The following is a 26,724-nucleotide window of genomic DNA, read 5'->3' on the forward strand; positions in this document are numbered from 1 at the left end:
ACACTTACCAACTGAGCCACCCGGGTGCCCAAAGCATAATTATTTTAAAGTCTGTGTCTCTTAGGGCCAGCACCCAGCTGGAACTAACTTGTAAGAGTGCTTACATAGTCTGTTATGTATGCTATTTCTTTTCATAGTGTCTTTTTTCCTTAAGTAAAATTTATTTAAATTCCAGCTAACATACAGTGTAACATTAGTTTCAGGTGTACAATAGTGATTCAACAGTTCCATGCATCACCTGGTGCCCATCACAACAAATGTACTCCTCAATCCTCAACACCTATTTAACCCATCCCCCCACCCACCTCCCTTCTGGTAACCATCAGTTTGTTTTCTACAGTTAAGAGTCTGTTTCTTGATTTGTTAGTCTCTCTCTCTCTTTTTTTCCCCTTTGATCTTGTCTCTTAAATTTTGCATATGAGTGAAAACATATGGTATTTGTGTTGTTCTGACTGACTTATTTTGCTTAGCATTATACTCTCTAGTTCCATCCATGTTGTTGCAAATGGCAAGATTTTATTCTTTTTTATAGCCAAGTAATGATATACTTACTTGGCCATAAAAAAGAATGAATATATCATCTTTATCCATTCATTAGTCAGTGGACACTTGAGCTGTTTCCAGAGTTTGGCTATTGTAGATAATGCTGCTATAAACATCAGGGTGCATGTATCCCTTTGAATTGGTATTTTTGTATCTTTTGGGTAAATACCTAGTTGTGTGATTGCTGGATCGTAGGGTACTTCTATTTTAAACTTTTTGAGGAACTTCTGTACTGATTTCCACAGTGGCTACACCAGTTTGTATTCCCACCAACAGTGCACAAGGGTTCCCCTTTCTCGCCATCCCCATCCTTACCAACACCTGTTGTTTCTTATGTTGTTAATTTTAGCCATTTTGACAGGTATGAGGTGATATCTCATTGTAGTTTTGATTTGTGTATCCCTGATGATCAGTGATGTTGAGCATCTTTTCATGTGTCTGTTGGCCATCAGGATGTCTTCTTTGGAAAAATGTCTACTCATGTCTTCTGCCCATTTTTCAATTGGATTATTTGTTTTGGGGGTGTTCTTTATATTATTTTGGATACTAACCCTTTATCAGGTATGTCATTTGGAAATATTTTCTTTCATTCTGTAGGTTGCCTTTTAGTTTCATTGACTGTTTCCTTTACTGTGCAGAAGCTTTTTATTTTGATGAAGTTCCAATAGTTTATTTTTGCTTTTGTCTCCCCTGCCTCAGGAGACATATCTAGAAAGAAGTTGCTATGGCCAATGTCAAAGAAGTTATTGCCTGTGTTCTCCTCTAGGATTTTAATGGTTTCCTGTCTCACATTTAGGTCTTTAATCCATTGTGAATTTATTTTTGTGTTTGGTGTAAGAGTGGTCCAGTTTCATTCTTCTGCATATGGCTGTCCAGTTTTCCCAACAACATTTGTTGAAGAGACTGTCTTTTTTTCGTTGGATAGTCTTTCCTGCTTTGTCGAAGATTAATTGACCATATAGTTGTGGGTTCATTTCTGGGTTTTCTAATCTGTTCCATTGATATGTGTCTATTTTTGTGCCAGTGCCATACTGTTTTGATCACTATAGCTTTGAAACACAACTTGAAGTGCAGAATTGTGATGCCTCCAGCTTTTCTCTTCTTTTTCAAGACTGCTTTGGCTATTCGGGGTCTTCTGTGGTTCCATACACATTGTAGGATTGTTTGTTCTAGCTCTGAAAAATACTGTTGGTATTTTGATAAGAGATTGCATTAAATGTGTAGATTGCCTGGGTAGTATAATCATTTTAACAATATTTGTTCTTTCAATCCACGAACATGGATTGTTTTTCCATTTCTTTGTGTCTTCTTCAATTTCTTTCATCAGTGTTCCAGCAAGGAAGAGGTAAAACTTTCACTATTTATAGATGACATGATACTCTATATAGAAAACTTGAAAGACTCCACCAAAAAACTGTAGAACTGATAAATGAATTCAGTGAAGTCACAGGATACAAAATCAATGTACAGAAATCTGTTGCATTTCTTTCTTTTTTTAAAAAATGTTTTTATTTAAGTAGGCTACATGCCCAACATGGAGCCCCATGTGGGACTTGAACTCACAGCTCTGAGATCAAGACCTGAGCTGAGATCAAGAGTCGGGATGCTCAACCGACTGAGCCACCCAGGCACCCCTGTTACCTTCTGTACATCAATAATGAAGCAGTAGCAGAAAGAGAAATTAAGGAATCAATCCCATTTACCATTGCACCAAAAACAATAAGATACCTAGGAATAAACAAACAGGTGAAAAAACTGTACTCTGAAAACTATAAAACACTAATGAAAGCAATTTTCATAGTGTCTTAACTCCTTCTGCCTGGTTATGTCTGATTGAAAGTTTTTCACTGTGTTAAAGAAATGTTTATAGAAATAATTTGAGGTCCCCAGGAACATTAGCTATCCAGGATCCCTTTAATCCAATTTCAGGGACTAAGATTTACTCTCATAGAGTTGTAAGTTGGGTTGTTTTCTTTCTTGTTCACCTTTACAAAGCATTCAGAGCACAAGAGATTTATTATGGTTCCTACTCTTGATAGGCCCCGGAATCTAACTTCAATTTCTTAAGCCCCATAGTTTTCAAAAGCATTATTTAGGGGCGCCTCGGTGGCTCAGTCAGTCAAGCCTTCCACTCAGGTCATGATCTCAGGGTCCTGGGATCAAGCCCCGCATCGCGCTCCTGCTCAGCGGGGAGTCTGCTTCTCCCTCTCCCTCTGCCCCTCCCCACTTCATGTGAGAGAGCTCTCTCTCTCTCTTTCTGCTCTCTTTCAAATAAATGAAAAAATCTTAAAAAAAAAAAAAGTTTTATTTAGCCTCTCAATGGACTCTTCTGGAATCAGAAATCCCTAAGAAGGATGGGGCCTGAAATCAACCTCTCTGGAGGCCAACCTCTTCAGATTTAAGTACACAGACAGATTTTGAATTGGTGATTTTCACGACTTCATTAACTCTCCAATGCCTTTATGTCTTTTTCCCTTTTCTTCCTTTCTTCCTCCTTCCCTGTCTCCCTTCCTTCCTTTCTTTTCTATCCTTTTTCCTTCCTCCCTTCCTTACTCTTTAATATCCTGCCCAGTTTTTCTTGTTTTCTTCTACAGAAAGCTTGGTCCAAATGACCTACTCTACTTCACTGTAAGTGGAAATCTCCTCAATATAGCTTTCTATCCTACTTAAGATTATGATACAATTTTCCCATGACATTAAATATTCTTCAAAAACATATTAAATTATATTCCTATAGAAAATGTGTTTACCTGTTGTTCTAGGATCATATTCTTCTCTCGTTCTACATTGAGAACCATTCTCTTTGTATATTCTAGTTGCTTCTCTAGAAGAGTACAGCGAGACTGAGCTGAGCTTAACTGTATAGTAATATCTGTGAAAAAAGAAAAAGTAATAATGTCTAGATTATACATAGATCAGAGATTTGGTAATCACAAGAAACATTATATAAATTCAGTCAAGAACTAAAAGCTCAAGGATTCTTTAGTTCTAAGTACTGACTCTGTAAGAGTTGTGGACATATATTTTGTGCATATCTCATTAACTACATAATACTAGTTTAACATTGTCTTCCCCTAAAAGACCCACAGGGCAAACTTCTGAAAGAGTAAGAAGTCAGTGACTTGTGGGATGATAAACATCTTGGCTGTTCCTGGGAAATGACATTATCTGAAAAAATAGAGGACCTAAAGTCTCTTTCCTATCAATATATTTTTCTCTTTCAGGAAACTCAGGTATATCCAATCTTCCATTCCCATTTCCTCTGCTCTTGACTACTGACAGTATAGTTATTTCCTAAGAAGTAATTAGCCTCTTTCAAATTCTTTAATTTTTTACTTTCCTCAGTTCTTTAGACCACTTTTCTCCAACATCCTCAGGAAAAAATCTTCTCATTTCTTCACTCTATTTATAAGTTGAAACACAAACTTGAACCTTATTTAGGAGGGTGAATGTACTACAAGGAAAAAGAAAGCCATACATTATGAAGTAAAAATTATATAAAGAACTTATGTTCTAGGGGTGCCTGGGTGGCTCAGTCATTAAGTGTCTGCCTTCGGCTCAGGTCATGATCCCAGGGTCCTGGGATCGAGCCCTGCATCGGGCTCCCTGCTCAGCAGGACACCTTCTTCTTCTCCCACTCCCCCTGCTTGTGTTCCCTCTCTCACTGTGTCTTTCTCTGTCAAATAAATAAATAAAATCTTAAAAAAAAAAAAGAACTTATGTTCTAAATCTCTAAAACTTATGTCTGAATGTCTTTTTCATAATTTCCACAGAAACCTCTACTTACCTGTCCATTTCCTCTAATTAATCTTTCGAGTCAATAAAATTTTTTATTCATTTTTATGGTTTCTGTATTGTTCAATTACTAGTGTTGCTTTTTATTTTCAAATTTTAAAAACCAGTGTTGACTGAATATATAAAGTATTTTAATTATAGGTAAAATTAGATTTTGTTGGTATTCTGAAAATATTCTAATTTCTAAACACAATCTGTCTAAAAACTTAATGTGTCTTTTACCCAGGTTAGGCCAACTATGGGTAAAGCTGATATGAATATTCAAGTACAAGTCTTCTTATGGAAATATCTTTGTATTTATTGGATAAATACCTAGGAATGGAATTACAGGGTTGTATGGATAGCATATGTTTTAGTTTTACAAGAATCTGTTGAACTGTTTTCTGCAGTGGTTGCACCATTTAATGGTCTCACCAATAAGATGTGAGAGTTTCAGTTTCTCCACATCCTTACCAATACAGGATATTATTACATCCTTTAATTTTGGTCATTCTAGTGGGTATACATTAGTATCACATTGTGATTTTATTTGTATTTTCCTGTTGACTAGTTTTGCTGAGGATCATTTCATGTGCTTACTGGCCTGTATATCTTCTTTTATAAAATGCCTGTTCAAATTTTTGGCCCACTTTTTCTGTAGGTTGTTTTCCTTTTATTTTTATTATTAAGTTTTGAGAATTTTTTATATATTCTCAATACAAATCCTTTTCAGATATCTGTTTTGCAAACATTTTCTCACAATCTGTTACTTGTCTTATTTTAACAGTATATTTTGAAGAATAAAAGTTTTAAACTTCGGAGAAAAAAAACTTAATGTGTCTTTTAATCTCAAGAATTCATGAACTGGGATAATATATAATAGAAGTAAGCTCAAAGATACCTATTTAATGCAAATATCAAATTGTCTGTGAACAAGGCTTCAAGGTTTGAATATATATAAGAACAAAGATATTTGAGTAAATCTTAGACTGGGCTTTTTATTTTCAAGTTGTAAATTTTGATAACTCCTTGTTTCTGAGAACTATTGAATTTCCTTACCTTTTTTCTGCTTTATCAGTTCCTGGTGTGCCAGATTTCTCTCATTTGTTTCTTTCTCCAAGGCCTTTTTATACTGTGCTGCCTCTCTGGAAAGACTGTTTAGGTTATCTTCAGCTTGTGTTCTCTCCAACTCTAAACGATGAATCTTTTCCTGAAGAGTTTTTAAGGCTAAAATAAGAGCTGTTGAAAAAAAATTTGCTTGTTACTTCAATGAAAATTTTTGAACACTTACATAGTAGCAATAAAAGTGAACAGTATATTTTTGTTAGTGAGCCAGAAAAACATACAAGTAACATATATTCCTCAAAAAAAAAAAAAAAATCACTAAAACTCTAAAGAGGGACAAATTTTTTCTAATAGATCTTCTAAAAACAATATATTTATGATTGTATTTAGTAATTTTCTAGGTTTGAGATAGCTAATAATCAAAATTTTTAATTCAATAAAGTAAATCTCTTCAAATAATGTCCAGTCTAGGAGGCATAAGAGTCTGAGTATGGATAAAGAAAATTAAGATGTAGTGTCACTAATTAACATGGAAATTTAGGTTTAATGTTAAAGGTTTTTCTCGGTTCTTGATATGTTCAATTTTAGTTAAATCACAAACATTTATTGTTTCTTTGTCTAAGATTTAGTATTGATAATCAGAACATATGAGTTAGAAGACAGTTTCTTCCACCAGAAGAAAAATTATAACCTAGTGGTTTAACTCATGTCAGGCTTGAAAGATTTTAAGTGGTGCACATGTACTACTGTGATTTTTATTCAGGTATATTAATATCATCATGATTCAGGTATGTTCAGAATTCTAAAATTTTCAAATAACACTTTCTATTCTGTTATAACTTCAAACTATAAAACGAGTGGAATGGAATATAAGTAAATGTTATAGGTTAATTTTCATATGCCAGCATACCTTGTTTATTGTGCTTCACCTTATCGCATTTCACAGATAATGCATTTTTTACAAATTGAACAATGGTTTCTGGCAACCCTATTTGAGTAAATCTACCAGCACTATTTTCCCAACAGCATTTGCTCACTTCATGTCTCTGTGTCACATTTTGGTAATTCTTGCAGTATTTCAAACTTTTTGTTATTATTATATTTGTTATGGCAATCTGTGATCAGTGATTACGACTCACCGAAAGCTCAGATGATACCTAACATTTTAGCAATAAAGTATTTTTTAGTTAAGATATACAGTACATTGTTTTTTTAGACACAATGCTATTGCACAATTAATGGACTACAGTATAGTCTAAATGTAACTTTTATATGCACTGGGAAACCAAAAAATTCATTTGACTCACTTCATTGTGATATATTTCGCTTTATTGTGGTGGTCTGGAACCGAACCCACAATATCTCCAAGGTTTGCCTGTAGTTCATAACCAATTAAAAAGATGTTTGCTAGAGATTACCATGTGGTTCTTTTTGTTTGTTTGTTTGTTTGTTTGTTTTACAAATGAGATAAAGAAATTATATTTATTGCTCTTTAGAAATGCAATACCTGGTTTGCTGATTCGGAATATTTCTTGTGGTTTTTTACTCCACAGAGCTAGTCTATTTATTAATGGTAACATTTTATTATAGAATATTAAAAAAACAGGTGATAACCAGCATTTTAGAAGGTAATTTGTATGGCATAGGCATGTTTTCCTAATTCAATTCTGATATCCTCCTAAGTTTATTATTTTTTTATTTTTTTAAAGATTTTATTTATTTATTTATTTGTCAGAGAGAGAGAGAAAGCACACAAGCAGGGGGAGCGGCAGGCAGAGGGAGAAGCAGGCTCCCCACCAAGCAAGGCCGGTGCAGGACTCCATCCCAGGACCAGGGATCATGACCTGAGCCGAAGGCAGACGCTTAACTGACTGAGCCACTCAGGCGTCCCTCCCCCTAAGTTTATATTTTAAAAGTTACAATACTTGTATTTTGTAGTTACTCCAATGTCCTAGCTTCCCAAGGAATTTTCAAGGGTAATTTTGGAAATAGGCAATTTCCGAATTTAATCCTTGAATAAGATACAACTTTACTTAATTCACTAGTATTCTAATCATCTAGTTTAGAAGGATTCCAAATCTGACCTTTGATTCTTCAAAGAGTATTTTCCTATTTTCTCATGATTTTTTAGGATAAAATTGTAATTATGTGTCTAGGTGGTTAATCTTCATCTTACAGCTGAAGAAGCCAAAATAAAAAATGTTAAATAACTTATGTTTATAGAAACTTTAAGCAACAGAGTCAAAACTAATAGTTTTATTAAAATTAAACACATAATCATATTATTTTCTATGTAAAGATGTAAAGTTTTATATAACATTTCATATCATTCCTTTAATTTTTAATATGACTTTATTTTAGAATTACCTTGGCTATTTGGACTATGAAGCATTTTAGGAGAGGTAGCTTCTAAGTTTGCAGAGTGGTGAGTCTGAGATGATTCATCATTCTGGGTAAATGATGGAATAAAAACTCTTTCTGGAGGTTTAAGATAGCTTCCTACTATACTATGCATTAATTCAGAATCCATTATCTGTAGAGAATAAAGGAATAATATAGTATAGCATCATTCTTTCCTATTTAAATGACAAAAATATTAGGTGAAACTTAACATAAATACATAATCATATACTGTGGAGTTGTTTCTTTATAAAGTTAATTATCACAAGTTCAACTATAATAAGCTCATCAATACAAGAAAGAAACATGACTATTTACTGTATAAATAGTATGGACAATTCTGCCTGATTTTCAGTGAGCAAATGCCCTGGAGTGAGCATTAATTATATGGGTGGTGTGAATTTACTGGTTTCTCAGCTGATCATAAGTTCATATACCTCTCATCAACTGAGCACTTCTCTACAAACAGTGTGACTCTAGGATTCTTAGGGAAAGTACATATTCTAAAAGACAACATAGCTTTGAAACACAAGCCACCCATATAATCCAATCCTCAAAGACTGTTGAATTCCAATGTACTGGCTTCCTAAGGGATTTTCAAGGGTAATTTTGGATATATCAATCTCTGAATCTAATCATCGGATATGACACAACTCCATTTAATGTGCCAATATTTTTTTTTTTAAGTAGGCTCTACACCCAGCATGGAGCCCAATGTGGGGCTTGAACTCAGATGGTGAAATCAAGACCTGAGCCGAGATCAAGAGTTGGACACTTAACTAACCCAAGCAGCACCCCAATGCACCCAGCATTCTAATCATAGTTTAGAATGGTTCTCAATCTGAAGAACCTAAAATAGCTTTGTCATTCTGGGAGGTTATACTTAATTTTAATGTTTTATTTTTTAGGAGAGCCCTTTTAACCATTTTAGCAGATAATTTTTTGGTCTAATTTTCCCCAAATCATTTATTTTCCTTTCTGTAATTTACTTTAGAAAAGGGGTGCCTGGGTGGTTCAGTCAGTTAAGCGTCCCACTCTTGATTTCAGCTCAAATCGTGATCTCAGGGTCATGAGATAGAGCGCTTCACTGGGCTCTGTGCTCAGCAGGAAGCCTGCTTGAGATTCTTTCCCTCTCCTTCCCCTTCTCTCCCTCCCCAAGCTCACACACACACACACACACACACTCTCTCTAAAATAAATAAATAAATCTTTAATAAAATAAATAAAAGTTAAATAGCCTAGGAAGCTTTCTAGAATATTTGATGTTCTTTGCTCTTGAGAAGCAATCATTTTTTTTGCTATTGTTATTAGTATCAGCTACCATTTACTAACCATGTCTCCATCCCTCCGGGTTGTTGCTGCTCAGATACTGTCTGCTCCCCATGGGAGATTGCATCTATCTAAGTTGCTGTTCCCTCAAAAAACAAGAGAGCAAAGTTAGTCACAGCTGGCTCACAATGAAGTAGAGGTAAGATCCCAAAGTACAGAAGTTCTGAACGTGATTGTACATCTTCAGAGAGAGGTATGTGGCTGAAACTATCCCAAGAACCTCGGAATTACTCAAGATAGCTCAGTTTTAGGCTCCTGGTGAGTTTCTCCAATAATAAGAAGAGTGAAATCTTGCCATTAGTCATTATACCCTGAGGTCCTTGGGAGGACTCTGCTTCCTCTTTACCAAATATAGTATTTATTTTACAAACTGGATTTTGTGCCAGTTAAAAAACAAATTCAAATTTGAGGTTTTTAATGTAAATGAAATGACTACTTAGAAGATGCCAATAAGTTAAAAATTAGACTAAAGTTTATTTAAATTAAATGTGTAAACACATCTTAAAGTGGGGATAAGCAGAATAACAACCCACTGGTAGGTGAAGAAAAAGAAAGGAAACAGTACAGAAATGAGAGAAGACACGCTAGGATGCTCAGTGGATGGCATTGTAATAGAGGTCCCAGCTTAATCCTTACAATCTAGTCCTATGTTACAAACAAGTGCATAAACCCAGTAGAAGTTTATATACATAAAGAACTGTGGCATTCTAGGAGAAAAACTCACTCTGAAGGAAGATGAAAGAAGTACAGAAAGCTGATGCAAAGTCAAAGCCTTACTTGATGGAGGAAAGGAGGAGTAATTTTGAGTAAAGTACAGTCATGGTCATTCTAACTCATCTCTGACCCAGTCCCATGGACTCACACATGGGTGTTGGGAAGGGAGAGGACTGTAAGTAAAAACTGAGAAATATTTCACCAATATCTCTATAAAAGATTGGGGCATTAGCTGTCCTGCCTTGTGTGGAATGTTATATTCCAATGAAGAGGAAAGTTGCTAGAGATCACTAACACAGTTTTGACATTTTGAGGGCTCTGGTGCATTGTTAGTACTGTTCAGCAAGAGAGAGAGCAGCTGGAAGGGACATATTCATGGGCATGTATGACAGAACTTTCTAGAGAAAAAATTTCTGAAAGTAGAGAGGTGCCTAAGCCCCAACCTCCAAGGATTTTGACATATCTGGTATGGAGCCTAGCTGTAGGTCATTGAAAAGACCTCAAAAATTCCTGTGGAGCATTTCAGAGGATTTGCAAGGGGGGCAAAAGGCTGTGAAATGTAGGCCTTATTTGCATCAATAGCCTAGTAAAGCTTAGGGAAACTTAAGTTATAACTAGAACCATTACTGACAGCTTGTAAACAACCAGGAAAATGATCCATTTTCTCTATGGTATATAAAATTAAAATAGCTTTGTGGGCTGCAACTAAGGAGCCACTGCATAAAGAAATACCCTCCCCCCAAAAAACTGTGCTAGACACAAATACTGTACTGCAAAGCCTTTTTACTTGTTCTTGAGGAAAACAATTGTTCCAAAATGGTCCTTTTTAACAACCAGTGTGTCTATTCCTGCTAGTGGCTGACTGTGCCATCATCTCTGCATAATCCCAGAGTACTATTAGGGAGACAGCATTAGGAGACAGTCAGAGATACTACAATGGGTTCTAGGAATGGGGTACTCTCTGTTTCCTAAACTGCTCTGTTATCATTATTATTATAATTCTCATTTTGTAAATGAAGAAATAGAGGGAGAGGTTACTGAAGGTCATACAACTTGCAAGTGGTGGAGCGAGGAATTAAACCTAGCCAGTTCAATTCCAAAGCCTGGGTTCTTAATCACTATATTTAACAGCCCATAGTTTGGGGACATTTGCAGTTAGCCAGGTGTGAGATTATGCTGCATTTGGATTAGGGTGGTGACAGTGGAGATGAAGAGAGTGTATAGAAGCAAGATGTATCTTGAAGACAGAAGTGACAAACTGGATTAAGAGGAGAAGAAAAGGGAGAAATTGAGTTTTCTAGCTTAAATAACTGGGTAGCCATTTATTAAAAAAATGAAGACCATGGCTAATACTCATATAGTACTGATATGTGTCAAAACCAGTCTAAGTGTGAGACATCCAAGTTAAGATATGAAACACGTAGTTTGATAGAAGAGTCTAAAGCTTGGAGAAGTCTAGTATAGAAATACAAAGAATGGCATTGTCAGCATATGGATGGTATATAAAACCATAGAGAATAGTATAGGTCTAGTATAGAAATACAAAGAATGGCATTGTCAGCATATGGATGGTATATAAAGCCATAGAGAATAGAAGTCACTTGAAAGGAAGAGTATAAATAGAAAAGATTTCAGATAAGGAAGGAAAACAAGAGAAAGAGAAACCTATGACGGAAAAGAACCAGAAAAGTATGATGTCAGAAATAAAGAGAGGAGACTGTTTCAAGGAGGGAGTAGTTTAGATTAAAAAAAAAAAGTCAACTGGGGGCACCTGGGTGGCTCAGTCGTTAAGCATCTGCCTTTGGCTCAGGTCATGATCCCAGGGTCCTGGGATCGAGCCCCACATTGGGCTCCCTGCTCAGCGGGGAGCCTGCTTCTCCCTCTCCCGCTCCCCCTGCTTGTGTTCCCTCTCTCGCTGTGTCTCTCCCTGTCAAATAAATAAATAAAATCTTAAAAAAAAAAAGTCAACTGATTTTGAAAAGAAAGAGACCACTGATGATATAATGTAAGAACTGAAGACAGTTCCAAAGGCCCCATACTAAAAGGGCAAGTAGAGGAAGAGAAACCAGCAAAAGACACAGAAATTTTATTCAAATTAGAATGTCCTTTTGCAGAGAACTTCAATTATCTGGCTTAAAATCATCCAGGACTTATAAATTGTGTCATGTCATCCATCCTGTGAGCTAACCTGCCTTAAGTCACAGCGCAAACAATTCTACCCATCATGCAAGTCACTTGCACAGAATCAATAATTTTCATTCTTGAAAACTTCTGTGGCAGGAAAGTACATTATATCCAATTTCACTGACTGAATTCATTATTCCCCCCAAATTCATATGTTGAAGCTCTAACCTCCAGTATTTTAGACTGACTGTGTTTGGAGATAGGGCCTTAAAAAGGTGATTAAGTTTAAATGAAACCCTTAAGATGGGCTCTAATCCAATCTAACTGGTGTCTTTGGAAAAAGAGGAAATTTGGATATACAAATTATGCACCAGGGATTTTTGTGCCAGGGATCAGGAAAAGACCAAGTGAAGACACAGTGGGAAGACAACCATCTGAAAGCTGAGGAGAGAGTCCTCAGAAGAAACCAAACCTACTGTCATCTTGATCTTGGACTTGTAGCACGCAGAACGGTGAGAATAAATTTCTGTTGTTTAAGCCACGCAGTGTGTGGTATTTGTTTTGGAAGACCTAGCAAACTAATACACTGACTGCAACTTATACGTTTGTTCAACAGTGAATGAAACACAGGAACAGTGATAAGGATGTAACAACAGATGCCTAAGGTCTATGCTATTTAGAGGACATAATAAAGTTACTTGCAATTTAGAGTTCCCTACTTGAAAAGATGTGTAACAATTATTTAACTCTGCCTTGATTTATTTTCCCCCTATAATTGTTAGTAATTTCTTAAGCTTAATGAATTGAATAGGAAATTATTAATGTGCTATCCTGTATGCAATAATTTAAAATAATTAAAAATTTCCCAGCATAATCAAATGGGAGAATAAAACTAAAATCATGCTTCTGACTCATATTTAATTTATATGTATTTGAATTAGTTTCTGACCCAAATATTAGCCTTTTTACCTAAAATACTGTAAAATATTTATTCCCTTAATAGTTTATATTAAAAATGAAAGAATACTGCTATAGACTTAAGAATTAAAGTGTCATTCAAAAAATTACAGCATTGTAAAATTATAAAAATATGAGAAATTTGAATTATAGGGACATAAATACAGGGACATATAAATAACTAATCTGAAGGTTAAGGTACAATCAAATTCAGCTAACTTTAGAATACAGTGAAATACAGTCTGTTTTTTTTTTTTTTAAAAAGATTTTATTTATTTATTTGAGAGAGAGAGAGCATGGGGGCAGGGAATGGCAGAAGCAGACTCCCCACTGAGCAGGGTACCTGACATGGGGTTCGATTCCAGGATCCTGAGATCATGACCTGAGATGAAGGCAGATGCTGAACTGACTGAGCCACCCAGGTGCCCCTAGAGTCTGGTTTTTAAAAAACATTATCAGAAGACATGAACAGACACTTATCCAAAGAAGACATACAAATGGCTAACAGACACATGAAAAAATGTTCATCATCATTAGCCATCAGGAAAATTCAAATCAAAACCACACTGAGATACCACCTTAAACCAGTTAGAATAGCAAAAATTCACAAGGCAAGAAACAACAAATGTTGGAGAGGTTGTGGAGAAAGGGGAACCCTCCTACACTGTTGGTGGGAATGCACGTTGGTACAGCCACTTTGGAAAACAGTGTGGAGGTTCCTCAAAAAATTAAAAATATGACCCAGCAATTGCACTACTGGGTATTTACCCCAAAGACACAGATGTAGTGAAAAGAAGGGCCATATACACCCCAATGTTCATAGCAGCAATGTCCACAATAGCCAAACTGTGGAAGGAGCCAAGATGCCCTTCAACAGACGAATGGATAAAGAAGATGTGGTCCATATATACAATGGAATATTACTCAGCCATCAGAAAGGATGAATACCCAACTTTTGCATCAACATGGATGGGACTGGAGGAGATTATGCTAAGTGAAATAAGTCAAGCAGAAAAAGTCAATTATCATATGGTTTCACTTATTTGTGGACCATAAGGAATAGCATGGAGGACATTAGGAGAAGGAAGGGAAAAATGAAGGGGGGGAAATCGGAGGGGGAGACAAACCATGAGACTGTGGACTCTGAGAAACAAACTGAGGGTTTTAGAGGAGAGGTGGGTGGGGGGATGGGTTGGCCCGGTTATGGGTATTAAGGAGGGCACGTATTACATGGAGCACTGGGTGTTATACGCAAACAATGAATCATGGAACACTACATCAAAAACTAATGATGTATTGTATGGTGACTAACATAACATAATAAAAAAAAAAAGAAAAATCATTATCTTATACTTTCCTCCAAAAAGTATTAAGAGGTGACAAAGGATATATTTCAAGTTATTTAGTTTGAAATGGTGACTATATTCAAAATGTTTGAGAAGTCCATGGTACCATAAATCTGTATAAGTCATAAATATTTGGGAGTTCTAGAATTGACAGGGAAATTTCATATATCCATTTAAAATTTAGATCAGCTGCAATCTACTCATTTTATAGATGTAGGAGCCAAAGTCCAGAGACACTAACTAATTACTAACCACACAGCTCAAGTTTCCTGCACTCCAAAATCCATGAAGCTAGAGAAAAATATTCTCTCTTAAGGACTTTGGTTGATTTATATTTATCTAAACAGAGACTACCCTAATGGAGAGTCATCAGGAAAATGCCTTCTGGAGAGAAATGAGAGGTAAGAATACTGAATCAAGCATAGAATCATGTAATCTTGGTAAAGTCTGAGAGCATCTTAGAGGCCAGCTATTCTAACCGTTGAATACAAACTTATTCTCACACTATCTTTAACAAGTCATCTAAGCTCTGCTATGTCTCCAGAGAGACAAAGCTCACTATCTTCATGCAGAATTCAAAGCTGCTTTCTCTGATTTTTATGGATTAAACAGATTTTGGGAGAAAAAAGTAGAGCTTCTATATTTATTGATATAGATGTTGCATTGAATATTGACTGTGATAGCTATTATATTACATACTGAATTCATCTAACAAAAACTTGCTGCAGATTTTGGGATCATTTTCAAACTTCAAATTTCATCACTGTATCTGAAATGCCTGTAAAATAGTAATCCCATCCCCTAATTGAAGGCAAAATTGATAAATCAAATGGAGATGACTCAATCATATAACTGATAACTTATTTCTGATTAAATCTCAGTAGATTTGACTAGATCCAGATTAGCACAGCTGAATACTAACTTAAGAGATAACTTTAGCATGTTCTGGTCACCAAGACCAGCAGATTCCTTTCTTCTTAATACCTTAATAGAGTTAAAAAAATAATTTACTATATACATAATACATGCATGTATAGTTAAAGGAATTGTAACAAAACAGATTTCTGTGTATCTACACCTAGATTAAGAAATAGTGATAGTGCTGTGGAAGCCCTCTGTGTGCCTTTCCCATTACTTGCTTTGAATTTTGTGTTACTCATTTTAATGCCTATTAAATAGTTTTATCATATTTGTACATATCCTTATCAATATATTGTTTGGTGTTTGTGGTTTTTAAACTTTATATAAATGGAAACATACTTTTTTCATTTAAAGTATCTTGTTATTTATGTTGGAACATGAAGCTGTATGATATTCATTTTCACTTCTGTACAGTATTCTATCACAGAACCCAGATCTTAGAAGGTATTAATTCCAATCACTCCCCTCCAGACTCATATAATACTATGGTTCTGAAATTTTTAGTTCTATTTTTAACCACACAAATTAGACAATATTGCTTTGATTCATAAAGTCAATGTTTGCTATGTTCACCTGCAAGTTTTCTTTGCTCATCGTGGTGGACATTATGATGCACTGCCTGGATTCCCTTTCAGGAATGTGAACTTTTCCCACAGCTCCTGGGAATGCTGCCAGAAAGTGGCTCTTGGCTGCTGGCCCTCTTTGGGGATTGCTTTGTCTAAAGAATACTGTCTCATCTAAGGTCAAGGCTCCTTCCAGGGGCAGCCCACATCCAATGAGGGTAAAAAGGCCTGACCCTCTTGCCCCAATCCAAGTCAATTCCAAAGGATCACCCCATCTCCAGAGCTCCCTGTAGTAGCAGTGAAACCTTGGTTGGGTCTTCACTGAAGCTGGACTTCTCTGCCTAATAGTACTTCCTTCCTCTCCCTTCCTCATGTATTGATCCCAAGAATAGTCTCTAATAAACATGTATGCTCGGAACTTTAACTAGGGAAATATTCCAAAGCCAGTATATAAAGAACTTTTCTTCAGAGAAGATTTCTGTTTGTTTCTGCTAGGTCCTTAGGGCACCCCAAACCCAAGGCACCATTAAACAACTTTTATATTGAGATTTTTTTTTTTTTTTTGGCAGTACGAATTCCAACTCCAAACCCACATGAGAATAGAATTGTGATGAGGAGAGATTCTTTTTGTTCACTTCATCCAAAGCCAAGGATGAAACAGTGTCATTCTGAAGAGCAGGTTATTTTCCCGTCACTAATAGAAGGTTTTATCCTTTGGGGATCCCAGCTTTTTACACTGCAGTGTCCAAACTTACCACTGAGTATGCCCATCAGAATTTGTCCCTTGCCCCATAGAAGCAGAAATACCTCCTTAATGCCCAGGTTCTGGGCCATGAGGGATCACAGAAGGTGTCCTTGGGGATAAAATGGGTTCTAGGGCTCATTTATCCCTGTGGAACTGGGCTTTCTCATTACATACAGCCTCATACTTCCTCCCTTACTTTGCTTCCAACTCAGCCATGCCTTTCAAAAGTTGTTTTAACATTTTATGCAGCATTTCTGTGTTCTTTACCAGAGGAGGTTTCTCTGAACATCTAATCTGTCATATTGCTTGCAACTGTAACAACTTTAGACATACTTAAAAGATACTAAATGCTTTAGACCAACCAGTTTTAATTACACACATAGAATGAGATTTATGGTTTAAAAAGGAGAGTTTATAACTTTCCATTCAGCTAAAGTTCTCAAAGCTACTCCATATTGTAAAGTTTATTCTTCTTCAATAGTAGAAAGTGAATATTATTTGGTTACTCATTAATTAAATACAGAGTTCACTAGCAGGATTCAGACAACAGAGTACCTGGTAAACAATCTGTAAACTGAGAGTAAGAAAAGCACACTATAGGGGTGTCTGGCTGGCTCAGGTGGTAGAGCATGTGACTCCTGATCTCAGGGTTATGAGTTCAAGCCCCATGTTGGGTGCAGAGATTTCTTAAAAGTGAAATCTTTAGGGGCACCTGGGTGGCTCAGTCGGTTGAGCATCCTAGTCTTGGTTTTGGCTTGGGTCATGATCTCAGGGTCCTGGGATCGAGTCCCGCATAGGACTCTCTGCTCAGTGGGGAGTCAGCTTCTCCCTCTCACTCTGCCTCTGTGCTCTTTCTCTCAAATAAATAAATAAAATCTTTTTAAAAAAATAGCCCTTACTGGATTTGGAAAAATCATCATTTTGCAACCATCATAGTAAAGATTAATTTAGGCAAGAAGCATTAATACTAATCCAAAGGTAGAAATTTTGATGAGGAGTGGGATATCTGCACGGTCTTAAAGTATCTCTTCCGCAGATGGCTTGTAAGTTTCAAGAAAAAAAGGAGTAACTATATAAGAGAAACAGAATAACACTTGAATTGATGATTAAAATTAATATCACCCTTAAGAGGTAAGATGGACATCATGTGCCTCTGTATGTGAAGCCCTGAAGAAGACATGTCACTTAAGCAGTATTCTGTCCAGGAATGTATAACCTGAATCTCAACATAAGAAAACATCATTAAAGCCCCAAATGAAACACATTCTATTTTTTATAGAGGGGGAAACCATTTTCCTTAAAAAATGTCAATGTCTTAAATGACAATGACACTTCTGGGTATATCCAAAATAACTAAAAAGCAGGGTCCCTTGAGAAAATATCTGTACATCCATGCTCAAAATGGCATCATTCACAATTGCCAAAAGGTGGAAGCCACCCAAATATCCATCAAAAGATAAACAAAATGTATATACATAAAATGGAATATAATTTGGCCTTAAAAAAAAAAAGAAATTTTGACACACACTGAAACATGGATAAACACTGAGGACATCATGCTAAGTGAAATATGACAACCAGTAAGAAAATAATGTATGATTCCTTTATAAGCGGTATCTGGAGTAGTCAAGTTCATAGAAACAGAAAGTAGAATGGTGGCTAAGGGGAAGGGTAAATGGGGAGTTATAGAGATTCAGTTTTCCCAGATGAAAAAATTCTGTAGATTGGTTGCATAACAATATGTGGTAGGGGAGACAAGTTAAAAACAAGATATGACTCAGTGGGATCAGTTCCATAACAAAAGCATACACCGAGTGTCATGGGAATACAAAAGAGAGATTATCTAACTCTTCCTGATTGATGGAGAAATAAGTAAAGCCAGAAATAATTTAGAATTACAAACAGTTTTGAATGAGGAGTTTAGGTAAATGTGCCAGAGTGGAGATACACACTAACTTTTGCTCCCTCTTGGAAATACACTAAAATAATACTAAAACACTTTTTTAAAAAAGATATCAACCTGCAAGGACAACAACAAAACTTTGGAAAAATAGAAGACAGATGTACAAATAGTAATAGATTGAGCTAATGTAAAAAAGGCAGTCTTCTAATCCAAGTAAGAAAAGTGACTTTTAAGTTTACTCTGCAGAACCTCCAAGTGGCTCAGGACTTAGCTGTACCTCTGTAAGTAAGAGTTAAGATAGAGGCAAACACTAGAAAACACGATGAAAGTTTAGGTTAGTAAATTATGTGCCCAAACTCCCTTCGTCTATCTATGAAGCCAGAAGACTGCTTTACCCCCATCTGGGAAGAAGACTGGAACTTATGTTTTGTTTTTTCTAAAAGGGAACTACAGAGTATCTCTGGATTGAGGGACACTCAGCGTAGGTGAGGGTAGCACCAGACTCAAGGCAGGAACGTTCAGTTCTCAGAACATTGGTAGTCTAGATTATATCCAAGTGGAGATGGGAATATCCTGATGAAGGGAATATGACTAGCCCAAGTTAACAAAGATACTAAAGATGATAAAATAAATGGATTGGATGGATTTCGAGTTTCCAATCAGTTTTTTACTGCCTGACTCTGAGATTTAAGTTGTTTAATCAAGACTTACCAGACACTGAGGAAAGATATGAAAGACAGAGACCAAAACAAGCAAACAAGAGGCTTAACAGGAACACAAAATTTGGAAATATTTATTTAGTGGAGATAGAATGTAAAATCATTGAGGGACATGATAGACCCTAGTGAATTTGACTGGAGCACAGTGAATAAATGTTGGCAGTAAGAGATGGCTAAAAAGGTATGCAAGGGCCAAACCATAAAGGACTTTGTACATCACACTGAAGAGTCTGTCTTCCATAGGATCAGGCAATGGGGAGCTAATGAAGGATATAAAGGAAAATAACATGATCATGTTTACATTCTGACAAGGTTATTCAGATGGCTATGAGACAGACAGACTGGAGGGGGAAGAAATTATGGGCAGAGGGACAAAGAGGTTACTGAAGTAATTAAGACAAGGAATAATATAGGCCTGAATTAAGACTGGAGTAGATGAGATGAACATGAAAGATACTGAGAAGATACAATCGAAAGGGTTTAGGAACCAACTAGATATGTGAAATGGGGAAATGGGGGACAGGAAAGAATAAAAAATGCTCCCAAAATTTTCACCTGGTCAAGTGAAGAGATGGCAATGGCATTCATGGAAATAAGAAATAATATAAAAAGAGATAGAAGTCTAATGGAAAACAATGAATTCTGTTTTAGATATGTCAAGTTTGAGGTGCTGGAGACAAAGTTATTCAGCAATCAGACTGAAATATGGGTCTAGTGTTTAGGTAAGCAGGCTGGTTAGATCTAGAGATACAAATTTGGTTATCAATTAGATCACCCAAGGAAAGTATAAAGATTAGCAATTTTCAGTGTGTGTGTGTCTGCATGGAAAAGGGTGGCTGAGATTCAATGCCTTTGTTCATTAGAGAGCTACTGTTATCTATCCATTGTGGTGCCCCACAGACACATTTAGGGAAAATTTTAAGAAGTTAAGAATTACAGACTTAGGAGAGAAAAAGGTGGGGCTCAGAATGCTAAAGACCACTAACATTTAGAAGGCAAATGAAGGAAGAAAATATCTCAAAGGTGATCAAAGAAGTGAGGGGAAAAAGCAGGAGAAAGTGGTAACAAAGGAGTCAAAGTGAAACACATAAATATTTAGTTATCTACCTCTCATATACTATACCCTGTAGAAATAAGAAACACCCAAGGCATGGCTTTTGCTGTCAAGTAGTCCGCAATCTCAGTGTTGAAAAAAGACCACAAGAGAAAACAGGAGGGGAAAAAACAATATGGCAGTAAGTCAGCACTACATCCAATAAACTTGGTTTGCTTATTTCATAATTAAATTTTTATTGATCATTCTTTACACTCATCTTTTTTAATTAAGTTTTTATTTAAATTCCAGTTAGTTAACATACAGTGTAATATTAGTTTCACATGTAGAATTTAGTGATTAAACAATTCCATGTATTAGTGCTCATCACAATAAGTGTACTCTTAATCCCCACCACCTATTTCACCCATCCCCCCACCATCCCTCTGATAACCATCAATTTGTTCTCTATAGTTAAGAGTGCTAGAAGTGATACACGAGTTCAGTAAAGTCAGGACACTAAATCAATGTACAGAAATCTGTTGCATTTCTATACACCAATAATGAAGCAGCAGAAAGAGAAATCAAGGAATCAATCCCATTTATAACTGCACCAAAAACGATAAGATACCTAGGAATAAACCTAACCAAAGAGGCAAAATATCTGTACTCTGAAAACTATAAAACACTGATGAAAGAAACTGAAGAAGACACAAAGAAATGGAGAGACAATCCATGTTCGTGGATTGGAAGAACAAATATTGTTAAAATGTCTATATTACCCAAAGCAATCTACGCATTTAATGTAATCTCTTATCAAAACACCAACAGAATTTTTCACAGAGCAGGAACAAACAATCCTACAATGTGTATGGAACCAGAAAAGACCCTATTCAGCCAAAGCAATCTTGAAAAAGAAAAGCAAAGCTGGAGGCATCACAATTCTGGATTCAAGTTGTATTACAAAGCTATAGTGATCAAAACAGTATGGTTGGCACAAAAATAGACACATAGATCGATGGAACAGAATAGAAAACCCAGAAATGAACCCACAACTACATGGTCAGTTCATCTTCGACAAAGCAGGAAAGAATATCCAATGGAAAAAAGACAGTCTCTCAACAAATGGTGTTGGGAAGACTGGATCACTTTCTTATACCAAACACAAAAATAAATTCAAAATGGATTAAAGACCTAAATGTGAGACAGGAAACCATTAAAATCCTAGAGGAGAACACAGGCAGTAACTTCTTTGATATTGGCCATAGCAACTTCTTTCTAGATATGTCTCCTGAGGCAGGAGAGACAAAAGCAAAAATAAACTATTGGAACTTCATCAAAATAAAAAGCTTCTGCATGGCAAAGGAAACAATCAACAAAACTAAAAGGCAACTTACAGAATGGGAGAAAATATTTCCAAATGACATATCTGATAAAGGGTTAGTATCAAAATATATAAAGAACTTATGAAACTCAACACCCCCAAAACAAATAATCCAATTGAAAAATGGGTAGAAGACATAAGTAGACATTTTTCCAAAGAAGACACCCTGATGGTCAACAGACACATGAAACGATGCTCAACATCACTGATCATCAGGGATATACAAATCAAAACTACAATGAGATATCACCTCATACCTGACAAAATGGCTAAAATCAACATAAGAAACAGCAGGGGATGGCAAGAAAGGCGAACCCTTGTGCACTGTTGGTGGGAATGCAAACTGGTGTAGCCACTGTGGAAATCAGTATAGAAGTTCCTCAAAAAGTTAAAAATAGAACTACCCTACCCTCCAGCAATCACACTAAGACGTATTTATGCAAAGGATACAAAAATACTGATTTGAAAGGATACATTCACCCCGATGATTATAGCAATATTATCAACAATAGCCAAATTATGGAAACAGCCCAACGTCCATCGACTGATGGATGGATAAAGAAGAGTGGTGTATATACACACACACACACAAACACACACACACACACACATAGAATGGACAATTCCTGGGCCATAAAAAAAGAATGAAATCTTGCTGTTTGCAACAACATGGATGGAGCTAGAGAGTATAATACTAAGTGAAATAAGTCAGTCAGAGAAAGACAAATACCATATGATTTCACTCGTGGAATTTAAGAAACAAAAGAGATAAACAAAGGGAAAAAAAGAAAGAGACAAACAACAAGAAAACTGCTTTTTATTTTGATGCTTTCAAGATTGCTTTGGCTATTCAGGGTCTTTTGTGATTCCATACACATTGTAGGATTGTTTGTTCTAGCTCTGTGAAAAATGCTGTTGGTGTTTTGATAAGAGGTTGCATTAAATGTGTAGATGGCTTTGGGTAATATAGACATTTTAACAATATTTGTTCTTCCAATCCACAAGCATGGAATGTCTTTCCATTTCTTTGTGTCTTCTTCAGTTTCTTTCATCAGTGTTTTATAATTTTCAGAGTACAGATATTTTGCCTCTTTGGTTAGGTTTATTCCTAGGTATCTTAACGTTTTTGGTGCAGTTGTAAATGGGATTGATTCCTTGATTTCTCTTTCTGCTGCTTCATTATTGGTGTATAGAAATGCAACAGATTTCTGTACATTGATTTAGTGTCCTGACTTTACTGAACTCGTGTATCAATCCTAGCAATTTTTGGGTGGGGTCTTTGGATTTTTTATTTGGAGTATTATGTCATCTGCAAATAGTGAAAGTTTGACTTCCTCACTGCTGATTTGGATGCCTTTTATTTCTTCATGTTGTCTGAATGCTGAGGCTAGGACTTCCAGTACTATGATAAATAACAGTGGTGACTGGACATCCCTGTCTTGCTCCTGACCATAAAGGAAAAGCTCTCAGGTTTTCCCCATTGAGGATATTAGCTATGGGTTTTTCATATATGACTTTTATTATGTTGGGGTATATTTCCTCTAAACCTATTTTATTGAGGGTTTTTATCATGAATGGATATTGTACTTTGTCAAATGCTTTTTCTGAATCTATTGGGAAGATCATATGGTTCTTATCCTCTTTTATTAATGTGGTGTATCATGATGATTGATTTGCAAATATTGAGCCACCCCTGCAGCCCAGGAATAAATCCCACTTGATCATGGTGAATGATACATTTAACATACTGTTGGATTCGATTTGCTAGTATTTTATTGAGAATTTTTGCATCCATGTTCATCAGGGATATTGGCCTGTAGTTCTCTTTTTTAGTGGAGTCTTTATCTGGTTTTGGTATCAGGGTAATGCTGGCCTCATAGAATGAGTTTGGAAGTTTTCCTTCCATTTCTATTTTTTGGAATAGTTTGAGAAGAATAGATATTAACTCTTCTTTAAATGCTTGGTAGAATTCACCTGTGAAGGCATCTGACCCTAGACTTTTGTTGGGAGATTTTTTTATTACTGAATCAATTTCTTTGCTGGTTATTGGTCTGTTCAAGTTTCTATTTCTTCCTGTATCAGTTTTGGTAGTTTATATGTTTGTAGCAATTTATCCATTTCTTCTAGGTTGTCCAAATTGTTGGCATATGGTTTTTCATAATATTCTCTTATAATTGTTTGTATTTCTGTGGTGTTGGTTATTTCTCCTCTCTCATTTGTGATTTTATTTATTTGGGTCTTTTTTCTTTTCGATATGTCTGGCTAGGGTTTATCAATTTTATTAATCTCTCAGAGAACTAGCTCCTGGTTTCATTGATCTGTTCTATTGTTTTTTCAGTTTCCATACCATTTACTTCTGCTTTAATGTTCATTATGTCCCTTCTGCTGCTGCCTTTAGGCTTCATTTGTTGTTCTTTTTCTAGCTTCTTTAGGTGTAAAGTTAGGTTGTTTGAGATTTTTCTTGCTTTGTGAGGTAGGCCTGTATTGCTATATACTTTCCTCCTGGGACTGCTTTTGCTGAATCCCAAAGGTTTTGGAACATTGTGTTTTCATTTTCATTTGTCTCCATGGTTTTTTTTTTTAATTTATTCTTTTATTTCCTGTGGACCCATTCATTGTTTAGTAGCATGATGTTTAACCATCATGTGTCTGTGGTCTATCCAGATTTTTTCTTGTGGTTGACTTCTAGTTTCATAGCATTGTGGTCAGAAAATATACATGGTATGATCTCACTCTTTTTGTAACTTTTTGAGGCCTGATTTGTGACCTAGTATGTGATCTACTCTGGACTTGAAAAAAATGTATATTCTGCTGCTTTAGGATGGAATGTTCTGAATATATCTGTTAAGTCCATCTGGTCCAGCATGTCTTCAAAGCCATTGTTTCCTTGTTGATTTTCTGTTTAGATGATCTGTCCATTGATGTCAGTGGGGTGTTAAAGTCCCCTACTACTACTGTATTATTATCAATTAGTTCCTTTATGTTTGTTATTGTTTTATATATCTGAGTGCTCCCATGTTGGGGGAATAAATATTTACAATTGTTAGATCTTCTTGTTGGATAGTCCCTTTTATTATGACATAGTGCCCTTCTTCATCTCTTGTTAGTCTTTGGTTTAAAATTTAGTTTGTCTGATAGAAGTATTACTATTCCGGCTTTCTTTTGATATACATTTGCATGATAAATGCTTCTCCATCCCCTTTCAATCTACAGGTGTCTTTAGGTCTACGATGAGTCTCTTGTAGGCAGCGTATTGATGGGCCTTATTTTTTTTATTATTATGTTAATCACCATACATTATTACATCATTAGTTTTTGATGTAGTGTTCCATGATCATTGTTTGCGTATAACACCCAGCGCTCCATTCAGTACGTGCCCTCTTTAATACCCATCACCAGGCTAACCCAACCCCCCCCCCCCGCCCCGGGCCTTATTTTTTATCCATTCTGACATCCTATGTCTTTTGGTTGGAGCATTTAGTCCATTTACATTCAGAGTAATTACTGATAGATATGTATTTAATGCCATTTTATTACTTGTTCTGTTGTTGTTTCTGGAGATTTGTTCTGTTCCTTTCTAGTCTTTGTCACTTTTGGTCTTTCCACTCAGAGTCCCCTTTAATATTTCCTGCAGGGTTGGTTTAGTGGTCATGAACTCCTTTAGTTTTTGTTTATCTGGGAAGCTCTTTATCTCTCCTTCTACTTTGAATGATAGCTTTGCTGGTTAGAGTATTCTTGGCTGCAGATTTTTCCCATTCAGCACATTGAATATATCATGCCACTCACTTCTGGTTTGGCAAGTTTCTGTTGAGAGATCTGCAGCTAGCCTTATGGGCTAAGTTAGGGACTTCTTTCTGTTTTTAGGATTTTTTAATCTTTATATTTTGCAAATTTAATTACAATATGTCTTGGTGTTGGCCTGCTTTTGTTGATTTTGATGGGAGTTCTCTGTGCCTCCTGGATCTGGATGTGGTCCTTCCTCAGATTAGGGAAGTTCTCAGCTATTATTTCCTCAGATAAATTTTCTGCCCCCTTTTCTCTCTGCTTCTTCTGGGACTCCTTTAATATGAATGTTATTATGTTTGATGGAGTCACTGAATTCCCTAAGTCTATTCTTGTGTTCCATAATTCTCTCTTTTGTTCAGCTTCATTATTTTCTATTATTTTATCTTCTATAACACTTACTCATTCCTCTGCTTCTTCCATCCTTGTGCTCATTGCATCAAGTCTGTTTCAAATTTCAGTTATTGCATTTTTCATTTCTGTTTTTTAACTCTTTTATCTCCGTAGTAAGGGCCCCCCCCCCCCCCGAAATCTTCTACTCTTTTCTCAAGCCCAGAGAGTATCCTTATGATTGTTGCTTTAAATTCTCTATCAGGCATGTTACTTATATCTGTTTCACTTAAATCTCTGGCCGTGACTTCTCTTGTTCTTTCAAGATGAAGTCCTCTGTCTTGGCATTTTGTCTAAGTTTCCATCTTCTTCTCTGGGTTAAAAAAGCCTCTTCTGTTTCCTGCTCCTGAGAGTAATGGCTTAATGAAGAAAAGGTCATATAGTGTCCAGGGCCTGGTGTTTCAGGGCAAGTTTCTAGTGTTTGCTGCATGCACTCTGCTGCTGTGTTTTGGCTGCTCTTATCTTTCAGGCCAATTGTCTGCAGAGGCTCTCCTTGCCTACAGTGGGCAAGGTTTTGTCCTTGGCCAGAATGTGGTATGTTTTAACTAGGTGTACTCTGGTCTGCTTGTTAAATGAGACCTGATACTACTTCCGGTAGAACTGAAGCCCTGCAGAACTCTCTGGTTGGAGATGTGGGCAGGGGTTTCTGCTGGTCTTCTGGGGAAAGGGCCACTGCGCTGGGACTGAGGCAAACTTGACCAAGAAGGGCAGTACCAACAAAATGCAGGGGTGTGGGACTTGGTATAAACAGGTTAGGCAGCCACTGCTGGTGCTGTACTGATTACAGCAGGTGTCTCTGTGTTTATGCTGAGGGGCGGGGAGGGAAATGGTGCCCGCCTGCTCCTTTATCCCTAGACAGGGGTCTCCGTGCCTGTTGCTCTCAGGAAAGCACTCTGAGAAGAGCAAATAATCTCCCCTCTGGGTGTCCCAGGCATTTCTCAGATCACTGTTTCCACACTGTCTGCCTCCAGGTTGTGTGCCTGCCTTCTGTCCGGGAGCAGCGTAGTGCCCTTCTGGCTCCAGCCCAGCCA

The 26,724-nt window shown here is 36.4% G+C and overlaps 1 protein-coding gene across 14 annotated transcripts in view; it reads right to left on the reverse strand.

Annotated features, from left to right (window-relative positions):
- The window catches only part of CEP57L1 (centrosomal protein 57 like 1), an 81,979-nt gene that overhangs the window by 23,574 nt on the left and 31,681 nt on the right, over positions 1-26,724 (reverse strand). For 4 of the 14 annotated variants that reach the window (XR_013441165.1, XM_078054897.1, XM_078054891.1 and 1 more), the window contains exons 2-5: positions 9,115-9,190; positions 7,750-7,915; positions 5,377-5,556; positions 3,294-3,415 (exon numbers count right to left, since the gene is read on the reverse strand). Coding sequence is in view for 13 of the 14 variants with exons in the window: in XM_078054897.1 (XP_077911023.1) it covers positions 3,294-3,415; positions 5,377-5,556; positions 7,750-7,915; positions 9,115-9,117 (471 nt within the window). In the remaining variant the exon portion in view is untranslated. Of the gene's footprint in view, positions 1-3,293; positions 3,416-5,376; positions 5,557-7,749; positions 7,916-9,114; positions 9,198-26,724 lie in introns of all 14 variants that reach the window. The other 10 variants (XM_078054892.1, XM_078054894.1, XM_078054895.1 and 7 more) reach the window with 5 other exon arrangements.

Source organism: Halichoerus grypus, chromosome 9 (assembly GCF_964656455.1).
Source record: "Halichoerus grypus chromosome 9, mHalGry1.hap1.1, whole genome shotgun sequence".
Lineage (NCBI taxonomy): Eukaryota > Metazoa > Chordata > Mammalia > Carnivora > Phocidae > Halichoerus > Halichoerus grypus.